This window comes from Rhinoraja longicauda, chromosome 31 (assembly GCF_053455715.1).
Source record: "Rhinoraja longicauda isolate Sanriku21f chromosome 31, sRhiLon1.1, whole genome shotgun sequence".
NCBI lineage: Eukaryota > Metazoa > Chordata > Chondrichthyes > Rajiformes > Arhynchobatidae > Rhinoraja > Rhinoraja longicauda.
In genome coordinates, this window is record NC_135983.1 from 1,172,113 (window position 1) to 1,190,989 (window position 18,877).

General features: G+C 44.4%; 1 protein-coding gene across 2 annotated transcripts in view; it reads left to right on the forward strand.

The window, feature by feature from the left end:
• The window catches only part of LOC144608214 (ras-related protein Rab-14), a 37,031-nt gene extending 18,414 nt beyond the window's left edge, over positions 1 to 18,617 (forward strand). Inside the window, exons 5-9 of one of the 2 annotated variants that reach the window (XM_078425773.1) lie at positions 8,805 to 8,982; positions 10,485 to 10,551; positions 13,223 to 13,310; positions 15,336 to 15,366; positions 15,920 to 18,617. In XM_078425773.1, coding sequence (XP_078281899.1) covers positions 8,805 to 8,982; positions 10,485 to 10,551; positions 13,223 to 13,310; positions 15,336 to 15,366; positions 15,920 to 16,097 — 542 coding nt within the window. In that variant the 3' untranslated portion in view covers positions 16,098 to 18,617. The remainder of the gene's footprint in view (positions 1 to 8,804; positions 8,983 to 10,484; positions 10,552 to 13,222; positions 13,311 to 15,335; positions 15,367 to 15,919) is intronic. The other variant, XM_078425772.1, reaches the window with a different exon arrangement.
• The last annotated feature ends 260 nt before the right edge of the window (positions 18,618 to 18,877 follow it).

Below are 18,877 nucleotides of genomic sequence, written 5' to 3' on the forward strand. Positions count from 1 at the left end.
CAAACTCTATGCAGCACCCAAGGTCGGGAGTAACCCTAGTCCCTGGTTGCTGTGTCATCATCTACTCACAGATGGAAATTTGTCTCATTGGCACTCTTCGGTCAAATGGGCATCACCTGCACAATAGGTTTTGCAATATATCAGTCGATGCTGCAAGACAGAATCGATATGCTAGTAACTTGTGACAAATTTTAGATCAATATTTTTTAAGTTAAGCTTTTGTTAATTTTGAATAATCTTGTATAATCAAATGGTGAAAAAATGTTCCTCGTTTTGGGACCTAATTAAATTTAAAGCCAGGGTGCTAATACTCTTTCAGCTACAGATGCCTTTGGAGTTTTCTTATCCGATCGGTACCCTCAGCCCATTATGTCCACACAGCAGCAGTTTATTTCCAGTGCTTGGATTTTATAGTTTCACTACAACTGTAATCTAATTTGCTTCCATTTTTCTAGCATCTGCTAAGACAAACATGTCCAAAGTCCGTCCCGGGGGCCAATCGCGGCCCGAGGTCAGATTTTATACGGCCCACAGCTTCCGTCTTAAAATTTATTATTTATGGCCCGCTAGCACTGTCTAACAGAATGAAGGTAGGGGGAGGGGGTGAGGGGAGAGGGCGACTACACCTCCCGGCGGTCAGCGCTGCCCGACCTCCCCCCCCCCCCCACCCCCCCCCCCCCCCCCCGCCCCGAGCGGGAGAGGCGACGGCGACTACACTTCCCGGCGGCAGGGTTGAGGGCGTGCGGGGGGACGGGAGAGCAGCAGCTGAGCTCTCCTCGCCCCTCACGCTCATTGGCAGGCGCTCCCGTCAGTCGGGCGGGTGCCGCATACCCCCCCCCCCACCCCCAGCGGGAGAGGCGACCCCCCCCCCAGCGGGAGAGGCGACGGCGACTACATCTCCCGGCAGTCTGCGCTGCTCGATCTGCGGATTGTCAGATGCGAGGTCCGGTGGGGGGGGGCATTAGTTAAAGGTCCGGGGGGAGGGGGGAGCGCATTAGTTAAAGAAAGGTCCGGGGGGGGGGGAGCGCATTAATTAAAGGTCCGGGGGAGCGCATTAGTTAAAGGTCCGGGGGGGGGGGGGGGAGCGCATTAGTTAAAGGTTCGGGGGGGGAAGCGCATTAGTTAAAGGTTCGGGGGTGGGGAGCCATTGGCCCTTGGGTATTTTCACATTATCAAATCTGGCCCTCTTTGAAAAAAGTTTGGACACCACTGTGCTAAGACATGCTAGGAAATGGGAGGTTTAATCAATAGTACTCATCTATATCTATCTATATACTAAAACTCAGATCATGTGTGTGTGTGTATATACATATATATATCTCTGAAATTTTGAAATTTGAGATTTGGTTGTGGACATGTGCACCTACAGCCAAAACGGTAAACCATAGCGCCACAATTTTAGCACCACCTTAATCACCACTAGTCTGCCGACTGTTTAAAACAAGTTTTATTTAAATTGGTCTTATATATTTTCAGTTAGAGAGATTTTAAAGTCTCAAAATTTAATTTCTAATTTCATTTCTAACCAAATTTTTCAAAGTGCTCTGCGTGTGACGTTACTATGGGACACGCACGACCTCTCTCCTCACTCGCCTGAACAAGATAGACGCCTTTAGCGGGACCGTCCGTCCGCTGTCAGTTGCTCCTTCTCCCCTCTCCCCACTCTCCCACACCCGGGACACACACCGAGGAGGAGGGAGATGGTCGCACTGACAGTCCACTCATCCTTCCCTTCCCTTCCGTCCCTTCAACCCACGGCGTCCTTGAGTCGCCGCTCCCGCCCGCAACAGAAGCGTCCTTGAGTCGTCGCTCCCATTACTGCAACAGAAGCCCAAGTGGGCAGCTTCTTCTCCTCCAGCGGCCGCTTCCACCGATGGCATCGTCGACGAGGGCCGCTTCCACCGACGGCCCCGTCGCGACTTCAGAAAGATGGCGGCCACTCTCCTCCTCCGCCATCTTGTGCGCGCCTCCCGCTGCCGCCTGCCTCGAGTAGTCCCACCTCCCACGGCCCTGCCGTGCTATCTGCCTCGAGTAGTCCCACCACCCGCAGTAGTCGCAGTTCCCGCCGCCCTGCTGCGCTATCCGCTTCCCACCACAGCCATCGTTCAGCCATCCTCGTAAACCCGGCTCGGCCAGGCCACAGCCGCTGCCGCTGCACTCCGGAGCTCCCTCCTCCGTGCACGCTTGGTAAGTGGCTTTCACTGCCAAAGGGTCCGCGGAGGGGAGTGAGCGTGGGGGGCGGGGGTAGGAGGGGAGAGGGGGAAAGAGGGGGTGGTGGGGAAAGGTGGGTTGGGGGAGAGTGGGGGTGGGGGAGAGTGGGGGTGGGGGAGAGAGTGAGGGTGGGGTAGGAGAGAGTGAGGGGGAGGGGTAGGGTGGGGGGAGGAGGGGGTGGGGGGGAGGGGCTGGGGAGTAGGCAGGCTGGGGAGTAGGCAGGCTGGGGTGGGGAGGAGGGAATGATGGGGATGGGGAGGAGGGAAGGAGGACAGTGGGGGGAGAGGGTGGTGGTGGGGGGAAGAGAGTGGGGGGTGGTGGAGAGGGATAGTAGGGCTGGGGAGGGGAGCAGGGTGGGGTAGGGAGGAGGGAAGAGTGGGGGTGGGAGGAGAGTGGGGTAGGGAGGAGAGTGGGGGGTTGGGGAATAAGTGTGGGGAGGGGGGAAGGGGGGTGGAGGCAGGGCTGGGGGGAGTGGTGGTGGGGGCAGGGGAGGTGCAAGTGGGGGTGCATAGGGGGATGGAGTGGGTTGGTGGGGGGAGGAGGGGGGTTAATTGAGTGGGGGGTTGAGGGTGCTACACCAATACAGGAGAGGCTTTCGTTCCAGGGCTCACTCACTGACACCCTTCCCTCTTCCCCCTCTACGAGGAATGGGCCCAATGGGTCTGCTTGGTCTAGTATATCTCTATATACTACTCTGTATATTATTATACGAAGCTCAGATCTTGTGTATATATATATATATATATAGTGTAAAAAAATAACTGCAGATGCTGGTACAAATCGAATGTATTCACAAAATGCTGGAGTAACTCAGCAGGTCAGGCAGCATCTCGGAAAGAAGGAATGGGTGACGTTTTGAGTCGAGGCCCTTCTTCAGACTGGGTCTCATCCCCTTTCCTCTCCCAAGGCCCCCTCCTCCCAGGCCCCCTCTTCCAAAGGCAGCATGCTCCATCTTAACAAAGAATGATTTGGTGGCATTGCTTATTAGCCTTAAGTGTTTGACCTTGTATTTAGAACTTGATGACAATTGGCTTTATTTCCATTTTGAGCAGCAAATGAGCAGAATCAGGATTGTTTAAAAAATATTGCAGTCGAGCTGAAGGATATTGGGCGTTATGATTTGCTTTTTCCTCAAGCTGCATAAGTTAAAACTAAAAAAGGATCAATAAGTAATAAAGGAAAGGTGGTTGAATTTGTTCTAGGCCATCCTAGACTCGGTATTGTGTAATGAGGAAGGATTAGTTAGCGATCTTGTTGTGCAAGGCCCCTTGAGCAACAGTGACCGTAATATGGTGGAATTCTAAATTAGGACGGTTAATTCAGAGACTCGGGTCCTGAACTTGAATAAAGGAGACTTTGAAGGTATGAGACGGGAATTGGCTCAGATAGACTGGGACATTATACTTAAAGGGTTGACAGTGGAGATGCAATGGCAAAGATTTAAACACCACATGGATGAACTCCAGAAATTGTTCATCCCTGTTTGGTGAAAAAATAAAACGGGGAAGGCGGGTCAACTGTGGCTGACGAGGGAAGTCGAGGATAATGTTAAATCCAAGGAAAAGGCATATAAATTGGCCAGATGAAGTGGCAAACCAGAGGACTGGGGAGAAATTTAGAACTCAACCGAGGAGGACAAAGGGGTTAATTAAGAGGGGGGGGGGAAAGCATGAAAGAAAGCTTGCGGGGAATATAAAAACTGACTGTAAAAATTTCTTTAGGTATGTAAAAAGGAAAAGATTAGTGAAGAGAAATGTAGGTCCCTTACAGTCAGAGACATGTGAATTTATAATCCTCTCCCCCCAGCCTGCATACGTGAGGCGCAAACTCAACTCACTGTTGCGAGTAATGAGAGTAAAGAATGATTTCCTGGACTCCATGGTCATTGTTTTGGAGGACTTTAACAAGGCTAACCGCAGCCGAGAACTTCCAAAATACAGACATCTTGTTACCAGAGGGGAGTGAACACTCGATCATTGTTATACTACAACCAAGAACGCATATCGCTCTGTTCCCCATGCAGCTCTGGGACTCTCTGATCATTGTTTAGTTCACCTTTTTCCAACCTTCAGGCAGAAACTAAAATCTGCTAAGCCTGTGGTCAGAACAATGAAAAAGTGGACAAGCAAGGGCATTGAAAACCTACAGTCCTGCTTTGACGGCACTGATCTGGAATGTGTTCAGGGAAGCAACCACAAGCCTCGATTAATATACAGACACCGTGACATCATATGTCAGCTTTTGTGAGGACAGTTGCATTCCCACTAGGACCCGGATCAGGTTCAACAACGACAAGCCTTGGTTAACAGCAGAACTCGGACAGCTCCGCCAGTCTAAAGATGAGGATGCAGATCTCTACAGGCAGGCCAAGTACAAGATGAGAAGAGGAATTAGAGCTGCCAGGGAAAGGTACTCTGAGAAGTTGAGGCGCAAGTTCTCAGCTACTGACTCAGCTTAAGTGTGGAAGGGCTTGCAAGAAATCACCAGCCACGAGGAAAACTCCTTGGACAATCGTCAGTTGGCCAACGACCTGAGCGAGTTCTACTGCAGGTTTGACAGGCATACCCATTCCTCCTGAATCACCACTTCACACCTACTTACAGCCTGACTCCAGTCTGCAAGGCTGGACCCTTCCCCACCCACTCCTCCCCAATCACCACTTCACACCCACTTACAGCCTGACTAGCCTGCAAAGACTGGGCCCTCCTCCACTACCCACTCCTTCCCAATCACCACTTCACATCCACTTACAGCCTGACTCCAGTCTGCAAAGACTGGGCCCTCCTCCACTACCCACTCCTTCCCAATCACCATGTCAAACATACTTGCAGCTTGACTCTAGTCTGCATAGACTGGGCCTTCCTCCACTAACCCCCACCCCCCCTTCCTTGCTGCCCAACATGCATGTAGACACTTCTCCATCACTAACAATAGAAATTGAGGAGGTGGGAAAGCTATTTGGGAGACAGAAAAGCTGGAAATCTCCAGGACCGGACAATGTTTCCCCCTCTACCCTCAAGCTCTGTGCTGAACAACTGGCACCAGTCTACACAGACATCAGTCCCTGCAAAACCGGCACTGTCCCAGCCTGCTTCAAAGTCTCCACTAGTGTTCCTATACCCAAAAAGCCAAGGATTACTGGTCTTAATGACTACAGGCCTGTCGCACTGACCTCTGTAAACATGAAAACCCTTAAGACTTGTGCTGGCCCACCTGAAAAATATCACAGACCCCCTGCTGGACCCCCTGCAGTTTGTATACTGGGCCAATAGATCGGTCAACGCAGAATGACGCAGTCAACCTAGGCCTGCACTTCATCCTCCATCATCTAAACTGCCAGGGGACCTATGCAAGGATATTGTTTGTGGAACATCTCTAAGTTTGCGGATGACACAAAGCTGGATGGCAGTGTGACCTGCGATGAGGATGCTATGAGGCTGTAGGGTGACTTGGATAGGTTGGGTGAGTGGGCAGAAGCATGGCAGATGGAGGAAAATGTGAATAAATGTGAGGTTATCCACTTTGGTGGCAAGAACAGGAAGGCAGATTATTATCTGAATGGTGTCAGATTAGGAGAAGGGGAGGTGCAATGAGACCTGGGTATGCTTGTGCATCAGTTACTGAATGTAACCATTTAGGTACAGTAGGCAGTGAAAAAAGCTAATGGCCTGTTGGCCTTCATTGCGAGAGGATTTGAGTTTAGGAGCAAGGAGGTCCTACTGCAGTTGTACAGGGCCCTGGTGAGACCACATCTGGAGTATTGTGTGCAATTTTGGTCTCCTAATTTGAGGAAGGACATTATTGCTATTGAGGGTATGCAGCGTAAGTTCACCAGGTTAATTTCTGGGATGGCGGGACTGACGTATGATGAAAGCATAGGTCGACTGGGCTTGCATTAGCTGGAATTTAGAAGAATGAGAGGGGATCTTATAGAAACATAAAATTCTTAGATAATTGGACATTGTAGATGCAGGAAAAATGTTCCCGATGTTGGGGAAGTCCAATAAACATATTTTCTATGTTAACATACTCAAAATGATTTTTTTTTTCCTATTGTAATCAATTTCTAAATTGTTAAAATCAAGGTTTTAGAAGTCTACACTTTTTTTAGCTTGCTGATGTTTGGAGGTGCCATTTTACACATTTGATGTCTAAAAGCTGATAAATGCAAAGTATCTAATGTTCACATCCAAGAGATGTGAAGGGGTGGCTTTGGAGATGGTGGCTCTGGTTCACATTTCCAGAGCTCTAGCTTCTGAAATAGTTGTTGTGGATTGGAGGGCAGCAAATGTGACCCCATTGTAGAAGAAAGAAGGCATTGAATAAATGGGGAACTGCAGACTTGTTAGCCTAGTGTCAGTGGTACGAAAAATGTCTATCCGCAATGCAATATTTTTGAAAACCGTCAAAACAGCATTCTGCAGAGTCACTGCATTTGTGCAAGGAAAATCATGGTTGGCAAAGTTGCTTTGGGTGTTTCTAATGTTTCCAGAATAAATAATGAGGGGTTGGACCAGTAGAAGTAATGCATTAGCATTCAGGGAATGTATGTAATAAGGAGCTGCACAGGAAGTTTGTTCACAAGGTTAAAGCACATGCAATTAGGTCGTATATTGGAGAGGTTTGGGAATTGATCATCAGTCAACAGACTGGGAATGACCAGATTGTCCTGGGGAGGGAGCCCATGATGAGCTGGGACTGTTGGGCTTGGTGCTTGGACGCCACCTTTTCACCATCTATAGGACCTTTAATTTCCTCAGCTAATAATTGGTTTTGAATGAGTTTGTTGACTGTACTAAAACTAGGCAGTGAAGTGGAAATGGAAAAAGTGGATGAGTAGGCACAAGCTTGACAGATCAAATAAATGTGGGGGGCGTCTTTCTTCTGAGGTACATAACTGAAAATCAGAATATTTGACCATGGTGAGAAATTGGATTATGTTGATGGTCAAATGGACCAATGTGTAAATGTACATGTTACTGAATGTACATATCAGTACAGGGAAGATTAACAGATCAAATTGTATATCAGTTATTATATGGTGATAGAAAATGGGAGCAATGAAAATATACTGTATTTGATGCTATAATATCATACCAGGAGTATGTGTAGCTTTCCTCTCCTTGCCTAAGAGGAGTACGGAGAAGATTGACAAGGTCCCTTCTGGATGTTGCTGTAAGAAGAGGCAGTTAGTTAACTGAGATTGGACTGTCCAGAGTTGAAAAAATGGTGAGATCTCAGTGAAGCTTGCAAAATTCTTAAAAGGCTTGATAAGATGGCTGTTTCTTGAGGGGGGGGGGAGACATTCTCCTGCCTTCTCCCCGTAACCCCTGATACCTGTGCTAATCAGTCATGTGTCCATCGCTGCCTTTAAAAAAATAAATCCATTGACTTGGCCTCCGCAGCCTTCTGTGGCTATGAATTCCAGAGATTCACCACCCTCTAATTAACAAAATTCTTCCTCATCTTCTTTCTAAAGGTATGACCTTTTTCTGAGAGTATGATTGCTGGTCCTAGACTATCCCACTAGTGGAAACATCATCCCTGCATTCCTTCTATGCAGATCTTTCAGTATTTGGTAACTTTCAATGAGGTTCCTCATCCTTCTAAACTCTGAGTACAGGCCCAGTGTCCTCACTCATCATATGTTAACCCAATTGTTCCTGGGATCATTCTTGTAAACCTCCTCTCCACCCTCCAACGCCAGCACATCCTTCAGATATGGAGCCCAATTATGGGACCCATGTTGGTGCTGTGGTGGGAGATTGTCTGATAATTGAATTGCAGCAGGCTTGAGGGGCTAGATACCAACCCATGGTCTTTACTCTCTATTGATCTTATCTGATCTCAGCAGCTAAGCAGACTCGATCCAGTATTTGAAGGGGTAACCAAGAATACCATGTGCGACAGTGGCTCTTGTTGGAACAAAGTCGCCCTGCCTGATCACCAACTACAGTGAGAAATACATTGTATCCAAGTTGCCCTTGTGGCACAATAGCTGAGGGTTATTCCTGATTAAATTACGAGCTGCGAAGGAAAATGAACTTGGCATGGTATTTCTGCTTAAAGCCATCTTAACTATGGCTCTGAACAAACAGCCAGTTGCATCAAAGTATAGGATGCATCAAATGCATTTCATTACTTTGAATTTCCTGCTTTTTGTTCAACTGTCACAGACTTCAACTCTTGCCTGATTTATCTCTGGCTGCTGAATCAAGCTCAACAGCATTAGTTGTGATTACCCAATTCCTGATCTAAAGTGCTTTATGAGCCAAGTAGTGAGAGTTGCAAGCATGTGATTTTTCACATTGCTGTGTATTTTGTCCCTGGCCAGTTTTCCCAAAATGGGTACGATGGGCAATCATATTGTAAATAGGAAAATTTGTCGTGTGCAGCTGCTCATATCTGAGGAAGTCTGGGGCAATTTGCTTTCATGAAAATATCAAATGTGTTTCCTCATATAATGCACAAAAAACAAAAAATCAGGTAAGAGCTGTAAATATGAACAGGTTGTCATTTTGTACAAATGCTTCATGAAGTTTCCAGAATAATTTTGGCATGTTGCCTGTAACTTTAAATGTTTTATTCCAAAGTTATGGCTGATTGCCCGCATACAATTGGAGTCGAATTTGGAACCAGAATAATTGAAGTTAGTGGTCAGAAGATCAAACTTCAGATCTGGGACACAGCTGGGCAGGAGCGGTTTCGAGCTGTCACACGGAGCTACTACAGAGGTGCTGCTGGAGCACTCATGGTCTACGATATCACCAGGTAATTGCACACAGCTATGCCCACTGTTGCCATCTTTTTGCTTCATCAAAAATTGCCACTCACTTGAAAGCCTTGGATCAGGGGCTGACTTCACATTGGAACTCAATCCTTTAAACAGCCTTTAAACAGCCTCTTACACTGCCTTGAGGACATAAAATGTTGGAAGGCACAGAACTTCCTCCAATTAAATGAGAGCAAGTCTGAGGTCATCCTATTCAACCCCCCCTGACTCCATCAAATCGATAACAGGCAGTCTTGGAAGCCTATACTGCCTAGTCAAACCGCATGTCAAAAACCTCGGCGTGATATTTGACTCTGCATTAAAGTTTGACAAGCAAGTCAACGCTGTGGTAAAAGCCAGCTTCTTCCAACTTCGTACCATAGCTAAATCAAACCTTTCCTCCAATTCGACGACACTGAAAAAATCATTCACGCTTTCATTTCCTCCCGCCTAGACTACTGCAACTCCCTATACACTGGGATCAGCCAATCTTCCCTGTCCCGCCTGCAACTGGTCCAAAACGCCGCAGCGAGACTCCTGACGGGTACCCGTAAAAGGGACCACATCACGCCGATTCTGGCCTCTCCACTGGCTCCCTGTACGGTACAGAATCAACTTCAAGCTCTTCCTATTCACATATAAAGCCCTAAATGGACATTCCCCCCCCTACATCAAAAATCTTCTAATCCACCTCTCTAACTCCAGGTCCCTCAGGTCGGCCGACTTGGGGCTACTCACTATCCCGCGGTCTAGGCATAAGCTCAGGGGTGACCGCGCTTTTGCGGTTGCAGCTCCTAGACTGTGGAACAGCATCCCTCTCCCCATCAGAACTGCCCCCTCCATCGACTCTAAGTCCAAGCTCAAAACCTATTTCTACTCCCTAGCGTTTGAGGCCCATTGAGGAGGCGCTGTGAACTGTTTTGTATGTGCTGTTATGTTTGTGTGCTTCATTTTTTCCTTAGCACCTAATCAGATGTACAGCACTTTGGTCAACGTGGGTTGTTTTTAAATGTGCTATATAAATAAAATTGACTTAACTTTACTTGACTTTTAATGTGAGTTCTTGCCACAATTTCTGGCTTGTGAACCGGAGTTTTTAGGTGGTTTTATCTTGCAGCAGTACTGTGATCTATTGCACTGTTTCTCTGCCCTGTCTTGCAAGCCTTACTTGGGAACAAGTAATTTATAAAAAGCTGTTTACATATTGAAGACTATGGCAATGTAATTAAAATTAGTACAGAAAAGCAAGAGTGCTAATGTAGGCAATATTTTGGTTTAAGACCTTTTGCTGTGCTTCAGGATGTGTTGAAAGCAATACAAGCCATGGGTCGTATCCTTCCTTCTCTCCTGTATGAGGTTGACAGCTACAGGCAATATGCGCATGTGGCAATGTTTGGTCATAAGCCTTGTAGTTATTAGATTTGTGCTTTCACAACAGGTGCATTGGAAATATATTTTTGAAAGATGAATTTGAATACATTTGATGTATTATTTTTTCCAGGCGAAGTACTTACAACCATCTTAGTAGTTGGCTTACAGATGCAAGAAACTTGACTAATCCAAATACTGTAAGTGTTTTATTAGAAACAATGATGGTTTTGAATTACTTCACTGCACTCTGCCTGCTTGTGTTTTGGGGAGTATTTGTATTCTATTGTCTGAAAGCTGCACCTTTTCAATGCAACCTCTGTTGACTGCAGGATGATTTAGCTAATTTAGGAGGAGCATGATCTACAAGTTGGTGAGGTGCAATTTGCCCATTATCTTCTGATCTGAAAGACAAATGTTGAAATGGACTGAATTGATCCAGTTTGATTAAGAAATAACAATTTCCACCAGAAAGAAGATCTTGTACTGCAACTGTCATGGCCATTTTGCACACAAGCAGCCTTTTGGCCCAACTAGTCCTTAATGTTCAAGTTGTCTCCCGAAGCAGTGCCTTAATTTGCCCTTGAACTTGTAAACCTCTCATCCATGTACCTGTCTAAATGTTTTCTGAATGCTATAATTGTGCCCACCTTTGACCACTTCTGCCAGCTCCTTCCATATACTTGCTGCCCTCTCTGGAGAAAATTGTCCTTCTGGCATTCTTTAAATCTTTCTCCTCTCTCCTTAAATTTCAATGCTGTTTAGTTTTAGACTCTATCCTGGGGAATAAAATGACCATTCAGTGTCAATGACTTGTGATTTTGTTGGGATGTTATTGTGCAGCTGTAAGATCACTCCTCGACCTCTCCCCAGAGCAAGAAAAGCCACCAGCCTATCTAGTTTGCCTTTCTAACCCAAGTCTTCCAATCCTGGTCGCATTCCTAAGTCTTTTTTCTGCATCCTTTCTAACTTGACATTCTTCCCATAACTAGACGATTGGAACTGCACGTACTATTCCAGGTGTTGTGTCTCACCAATGTCTTGTATAGCTGTAACATGACATTTTCAATAGACAATAGACAATAGGTGCAGGGGTAGGCCATTCAGCCCTTCGAGCCAGCACCGCCATTCAATGCGATCATGGCTGATCACTCTCAATCAGTACCCCGTTCCTGCCTTCTCCCCATACCCCCTCACTCCGCTATCCTTAAGAGCTCTATCCAGCTCTCTTGAAAGCATCCAACGAACTGGCCTCCACTGCCTTGTGAGGCAGAGAATTCCACACCTTCACCACTCTCTGACTGAAAAAGTTCTTCCTCATCTCCGTTCTAAATGGCCTACCCCTTATTCTTAAACTGTGGCCCCTTGTTCTGGACTCCCCCAACATTGGGAACATGTTTCCTGCCTCTAATGTGTCCAATCCCCTAATTATCTTATATGTTTCAATAAGATCCCCCCTCATCCTTCTAAATTCCAGTGTATACAAGCCCAATCGCTCCAGCCTTTCAACATACGACAGTCCCGCCATTCCGGGAATGAACCTAGTGAACCTACGCTGCACGCCCTCCATAGCAAGAATATCCTTCCTCAAATTTGGAGACCAAAACTGCACACAGTACTCCAGGTGCGGTCTCACCAGGACCCGGTACAACTGTAGAAGGACCTCTTTGCTCCTATACTCAACTCTTGTTATGAAGGCCAACATTCCATTGGCTTTCTTCACTGCCTGCTGTACCTGCATGCTTCCTTTCATTGACTGATGCACTAGGACACCCAGATCTCGTTGAACTCCCCCTCCTCCTAACTTGACACCATTCAGATAATAATCTGCCTTTCTATTCTTACTTCCAAAGTGAATAACCTCACACTTATCTACATTAAACTGCATCTGCCATGTATCCGCCCACTCACACAACCTGTCCAAGTCACCCTGCAGCCTTATTGCATCTTCCTCACAATTCACACTACCCCCTAGCTTAGTATCATCTGCAAATTTGCTAATGGTACTTTTAATCCCTTCGTCTAAGTCATTAATGTATATCGTAAATAGCTGGGGTCCCAGCACCGAACCTTGCGGTACCCCACTGGTCACTGCCTGCCATTCCGAAAGGGACCCATTTATCCCCACTCTTTGCTTTCTGTCTGTCAACCAATTTTCTATCCATGTCAGTACCCTTTGGCCCACAGAGTCAGTGCCGACCAGCGATCCCCGCACACTTAACACCAGCCTACACACTAGGACATTTTCCAATTTTATCAAGCCAATTTATCTACAAACCTGTATGTCTTTCGAATGTGGGACGAAACTGGAGCACCCGGAGAAAATCCATGCAGATCACAGGGAGAACGTACTGACTCCATACAGACAATACCCATAGTTGGGATCGAACCCAGGTCTCTGGCGCAGTAAGGCAGCAACTACCTCTGTGCCACCGTGCCATCCTTGCCCCCTTTGTGGCAGGGTGGCTCCCAACCCACTGCCAATGTTTAAGCCAATGTTCTACAGTGCAGAATGTGGCAGAAGTGAAAGTACAACTCACTGAATAATCTGGGGAGTTTAGAAATGGTTAAAGCATCAAACTGATTATTGATTATAAAGTTGTCAAATTTGCTGTCAGATAATTAATCTAATAAGCAAGGAAACTGAGTTGGACAGAATCCTTGTCTGCTTATAATCTGACAGGATAAGCGATATTTAAAACAAAAATACATCTATGGGAAAATAAATATGTAACGTTGACTGTTTTTCTGTCCATGGATGTGAATTAATCTGAGAATTTCTAGCATTCTGTGCACTTATTTTAGATTTCCAGCATCTAGTGTTTTTATTTTCACTTCGGCAGTATTGACTTTTGATTTCTGTTCCCACAGGTGATTATTCTTATAGGAAATAAGGCAGATCTTGAAGCTCAACGAGATGTTACGTATGAAGAAGCTAAGCAGTTTGCTGAAGAAAACGGTAGGTTTGCAGCTGCACTTTTCAATTTATTTTAGAGATACAGTGCAGGAACAGGCCTTTCGGCCCACCGAGTCTGTGCCGACCACCGATCTGCCCACACTTACACTATCCTATACACACGGGACAATTTATAATTATAACAAGCCAATTAGCCTACATGGGAGGAACCCGGAGATCCTGGAGAAAGCCCACGTAGGTCATGGGGAGAACGTACAAACTCCATATAGACAGCACATGTAGTCAGGATCAAACCCTAGTCTCTGGTGCTGTGAGGCAGCAGCTCTACTGCTGCACCACTGGGGGGCAGTGCTTAGCTCAACAACATGAGCTGTTTGATCAAGGAAGGTTATATCAAATTATTTGTAATTACTCTCAGAAAATTACTTTCAGAATTGTTTGCTGCCTGGATGAATCTTCCAAAAACAATCTCACCATTTTCTCAGAGTTGCTGGCCTTTCTGTGTTAGGTGTTCCCTCTGTCAGAGAGTGGCAAAAAGTTATGTTGTCCATGCAGTCATCAGGGGTATGTAAATGATGCGGGTTTGTGATTTGTGCTTCGTCCTCTTACCCCCCCCCAACTCCCCGCCCCAAGCTTCAAATGAAGAATTCAAATACCACTTTGTGCTTGAAATTGTGACACCACAAAGGCTTCCAAGAATGGATTTTGGGCTTCTGTAATTCTCCTGTACAAACAAATCTATCTATTGTGTGCTGTAAAATATCCAGTTATTTCCAAGATGTGATGTTCTTGAAATATTTCCAAGAAGTGTGAAGTTGGCTGTAAAAACGGAATCATCAGCCTCGATCATTGCAGACCAGAGCTCAGCAGAAGATTGGAGGGTGTGCAATAAAAGTTGGATGTGTGCACTTCTCCAGCAAGGCATTGCTTATCCAAGATCTGGTTGTAATTAAGCTCGGATCATGCATTGTGATGGTGAGCAGTATAACCATAGGTGAAAGTCTCTTAAAATGTTCCACTGCATCAAGCCAGAGAGTATTTAGTGACAGCTTTAGCTGTACTCTGAAAGATGCCAGCTCCTTCCTGGAATCTTTTCAACATCTTTGCTTTAAATATTTATCAATTTTTTTAAGAAGCTAAAATGCATTGGTCTTTCTAAGCCATTCATTTCCTCTAACAACCCCTGGCTTTTGAAGAGCCCATATCATTGATTCCAAACTAAAGGAATTTTTTTAAGCAAATTGACATGATTTTAAAATTCAGTTGAACCTTCTCTTGGTCTATTCTATTGGCATCTGTCCTAGCATCTCGAGTGTCTTAATGACAATAGATTACAGCAAAGATTCACCAAGATCAAATTGATATGCTCTGGAAGCTGTCTGTTGCAAAATGAGATGTCCAGAACTCCATTTACTACTTAACCAACATTTTCTTATGAATTTATCATCTATTCTTGAAACGCTCAACATTTTTAAAATTCCTTGCCATTGGTGTTTTGGTTTTGGCAACTTGAAGCTTGCTGATTCACCTCTGTGCTGTCCTTGGGTGTGTCTTCTGCTATGTAGACTTTAAATTCAGATTTCAGCCAATGTTTAATACTAATATGGTCATGCGTAAATACTTTTTTTGTAGTTTTTTGTGTGGACAGCTTTCATTGATTCATTTACAGTTGTATAGTTCAATGTGGTGATGGGTGGAGACAGTAAAATCACCATGTTATTGCTGGTTTACATTCTGTATATCATTGTTGTATTGTTTTGTTGGAAATGGTAGCACAAATCAAAATGCAATTTGAATCCCCACCCTCTGTACTCCCTACTTGCCATCCCAAGGCATTACTTTCCTGTTGATTGGACTTGGTCTGCTCCGGGTAGTATTAGATTTACCTTGTACCTTAAGTGTAAAATTCCAGAGAGACCTGCATAGCGTTAGCTGTTTCAGAATGGAGCTTAATTTAGTTAATGCAGGATCTTGGATATGTTTGAATTGTTTTGAGCATTGTTTTGTAACTTCCTTCTGTTTTGGATATAATTCCTGCCACAAAGTCTTTTTAATATTTTATTGCAGGTCTGCTATTCCTTGAAGCAAGTGCAAAAACGTAAGTATGCTGCTTTATCGGTCGCTGGAAAGGTGCTGGATGAGTGTAGTTTTTTTTCTAAAGCAGGTAGATTTTATTCTTGGCAGATCTTGCAGTATTTGTATTGTTTTTTAAATCGGCAAGCATCTACCTGGCCCCAAGTTCCCCAAGTTTAGTCAGTGATGCCTTGCCAACTAAATGCAAAAAGCAGGTGTATGGATTTTTTGTACAGCTTGGAAACAAGCCCTGGCCCAACAAGTTCATACTGACCATTGATCACCTGTTCACACTAGTTCTATGTTATCCCACTTTCACATCCTGCACACCACGGGCAATTTACAGAAGAAATGAACCAACATACCTCCACGTCTTTGGGATGAGGGAGAAAACCAGATGAGCACATGTAGTCACAGAGACTGTGCAAACAGACAGCAGCTCTCGTCAGGATCGAACCCGGGTCTCTGGTGTTGAGACGACTCTACTGCTGCGCTACTGTTTTTCCCTGTTTTTTGGGGGGCGGTGAATGGGTTTTTCATTTGGCCACTGTTACAGTAAACTCTTTCTTTGTTCCTAGAGGTGAGAATGTGGAGGATGCATTCCTGGAGGCAGCCAAGAAAATCTATCAGAACATTCAGGATGGCAGCCTGGACCTGAACGCTGCCGAGTCTGGAGTACAGCACAAGCCGTCTGCTCCTCAAGGCGGCCGATTAGTCAGTGAGCCCCAGCCCCAGAGGGAAGGCTGCGGCTGCTAGTGACGTCCAGCCAGCAAACCTCAACCCCCCTCTCTCTCACATCTTACTCTTGTGTCTTTGTCAAAGCAGTATTTCCAGCTGCTTCCTTGTCTGCTGATAATCTGACAAGATAAATTTTACTGCTGTGACAACAGTTTAACACAATGATAAATGGCTCCTCGCTAAACCACCGTAGATGTTTATCAGGTTACAAGGAAAATGAATAGAGTAATAAAACCTCTCCCGCATGGAATTTAGAATTGAAATATTTTCTTACTTGTTCTTGTGGTAGTTCATCATCATCCCTCAATCTGTGATCTGATTTCAATGCTTGTCAGCTAAATAAATATCATGCTGATAATTGTATAATTCCATCTTGCCATCAGAGGTTATAGACATAACCTCATGATCCATTAAAAGATTCTTGTACAGTTAATAACCCATACACTGTTGTCTAGGCTGTTCAAAGTTACTGAGGTTCTTTGACTGTGAACTGACATCCGGCTCAATCTCTCTGGTGTCCACAACATGTCGAGTATGCCTATTGCTGTTCATGTGTTTCCCCACCCAGTGACCTGTCCTTGTGGGGTTTGAATTCCAGCTCTCGTCTTAACTTTGCATGGGAAAAATGCCTATTACTCATCTTTCCCTCTTAAGATGCAAAAGAAGGCTTTAGTGTGCTTTTTCATTTTATTCTTTACATTTATTAACATACGTAAATATGTATAAAATTTGAAAGAACTGAACTAACATTTAAATACACCTGTATGTACATGATTTTAATGAAGAAACAAATTGATCACTGGCAATAAGTACCAGTTTGTACAGTACAATCTAAGTGACCATGTTGCCCCTAGAGCACTAGAATGGATATAATCACATTTTAAAGGAAACAAATGAGCAGTACTTTTAACACTAGTTGGGTTTCATAATCTTTTGTCTTCTGGTTCCATCATTGCACTGTGGGAAAAGCTTGACCATTAATAATCCTCCTTGTGCAATCAACCATCTAATGCTCTCTGTAGATGTCCCAGCACTTCTGGCTGTATTTATTGCAGTGCATCATTCAAGGAAAAAATAACTGGGTGAATGTGTGCTTTTTATTCAATGCATTTAGGTGCAGTTGACCTCCATGAATTGAATAGCCAAATTTCATCCCTAAAGCAGACTAAAGGAGATTTGTTTTATTTTTAAAATATTGTTCATTGTATTAAATACTTTGGGGTCGGGTGATTCTGATTTTATTTTAAGGGATGAAAGTAGTATAAATTTCCAGTGTTCAGCACGTTTACCTGGGTGGTATAATTGTGGTTACAATGCTAATTAACGATATGCATCTTGAGTTATGTACGAAATTGGGTTGCACTGCTTATTAGTTTTTGATAGAAATGATGCGTAATGTTCACAATACCCATAAAAAAAGACACGACCAGATGGGAAATCGTCACTCGTAGAAAAATGGGATCCTGTACAGAAATGCTGTGGGAAGGCCAAACTGGAATCTGCAATATATTGGGAAATCTGTCAACCTGTGCACTGTCCCTTGTTCGTAGTCTTGCTATTAATTTTAAGAATGTGAGCCTTTATGTGGAATATATGGGAGTGTTGTCAAAGGCTGTGTGGTTAGGAGTCTGTTGTCTTCATTATGATATTAAGCCTTTGCTTTAGTGAGGTGTTGCCCAGGGACCATGGCCTGTGCGTTCAACATGCAGGAATTTTGCAAGGTATTTCATTCTAAATTTGCTAAAGTTTGCTTGAGTTACTAGGTGGTATGAGATCTGGACTACTCCTGAACAGCTTACAGTAGATCTTGTTTATATGTGACAGAAAAAAAAGACTTTGAACTGCTGTACCTTTCATTTGATGAAACAGATGCTATTAATCTGAATATTTGTAAATAAAGTACCTGTATCTAGTTAATCTGTCGTACTCATTAAGAATGTATCTTTCACCAGGCCGTCTCTCATTATGATGAATCAATTGGTATTCCCTTTGTGGCAATGGGGGACACAATGTATTCTATTTTAGACACTATTTTAGAGTTCCAGCATCTTGGGCATTCTATTCCACTCCTGTTTAAAACCAATTGTTGGCCCAGCTCCCATTCCTCAAACCAAAGCAGCAATATCGCCAAGCCACAAATTTATTCCCAGCTCGAGGATTCTCCTTAAACTAACAGTTTTGCTGAATGAACTGCTCTCATTGCTAATTTAACATTTCCCCACATATTAAAATCCAACCTCCATGGCCTTGTGCTTTATGAAAGGGTTGACAGGCTTCTCGCTGGCATGCTTTTCTCACTGTTCAGTGTTTTTGGAAATGCTTTCAATTGCTCTGGGCCTACACAACACCTCTGCATTGAACTTTAAGGTCCTTTTGTATTCAGGAAGTTAAGCTTTTTGGTTATATTGTGTCATGCATATAATCAAATGTGCATGACTTAAGTTTGCTAAGTTGAAGGCATTGTTCTGATAGAGATGCTACTGCACTTAATGTCTTCATTGAAACAAAGTTAACGGGATGGGAAAATTGAATGCAGGATCTTCAGCCTTGGATTTTAATATTGTCCCATTTTCCTTCTGTACAAAGACTGCAGTCTTTATGGAGATATTAAAATCTCAAATTTCAGATGTTAATTTACAAGTTCTGTACTTTAAGTAGAAAAATCTTAACCTCTGAATTGGAAATGTTCACAAGATAGGAGTCAAATTAGGCCATTTGGCCTATCGCATCTTCTCCACTATTCAATCATGGCTGATCTATCTTTCCCCCAACAACATTCTCCTGCACTTATTGACTAG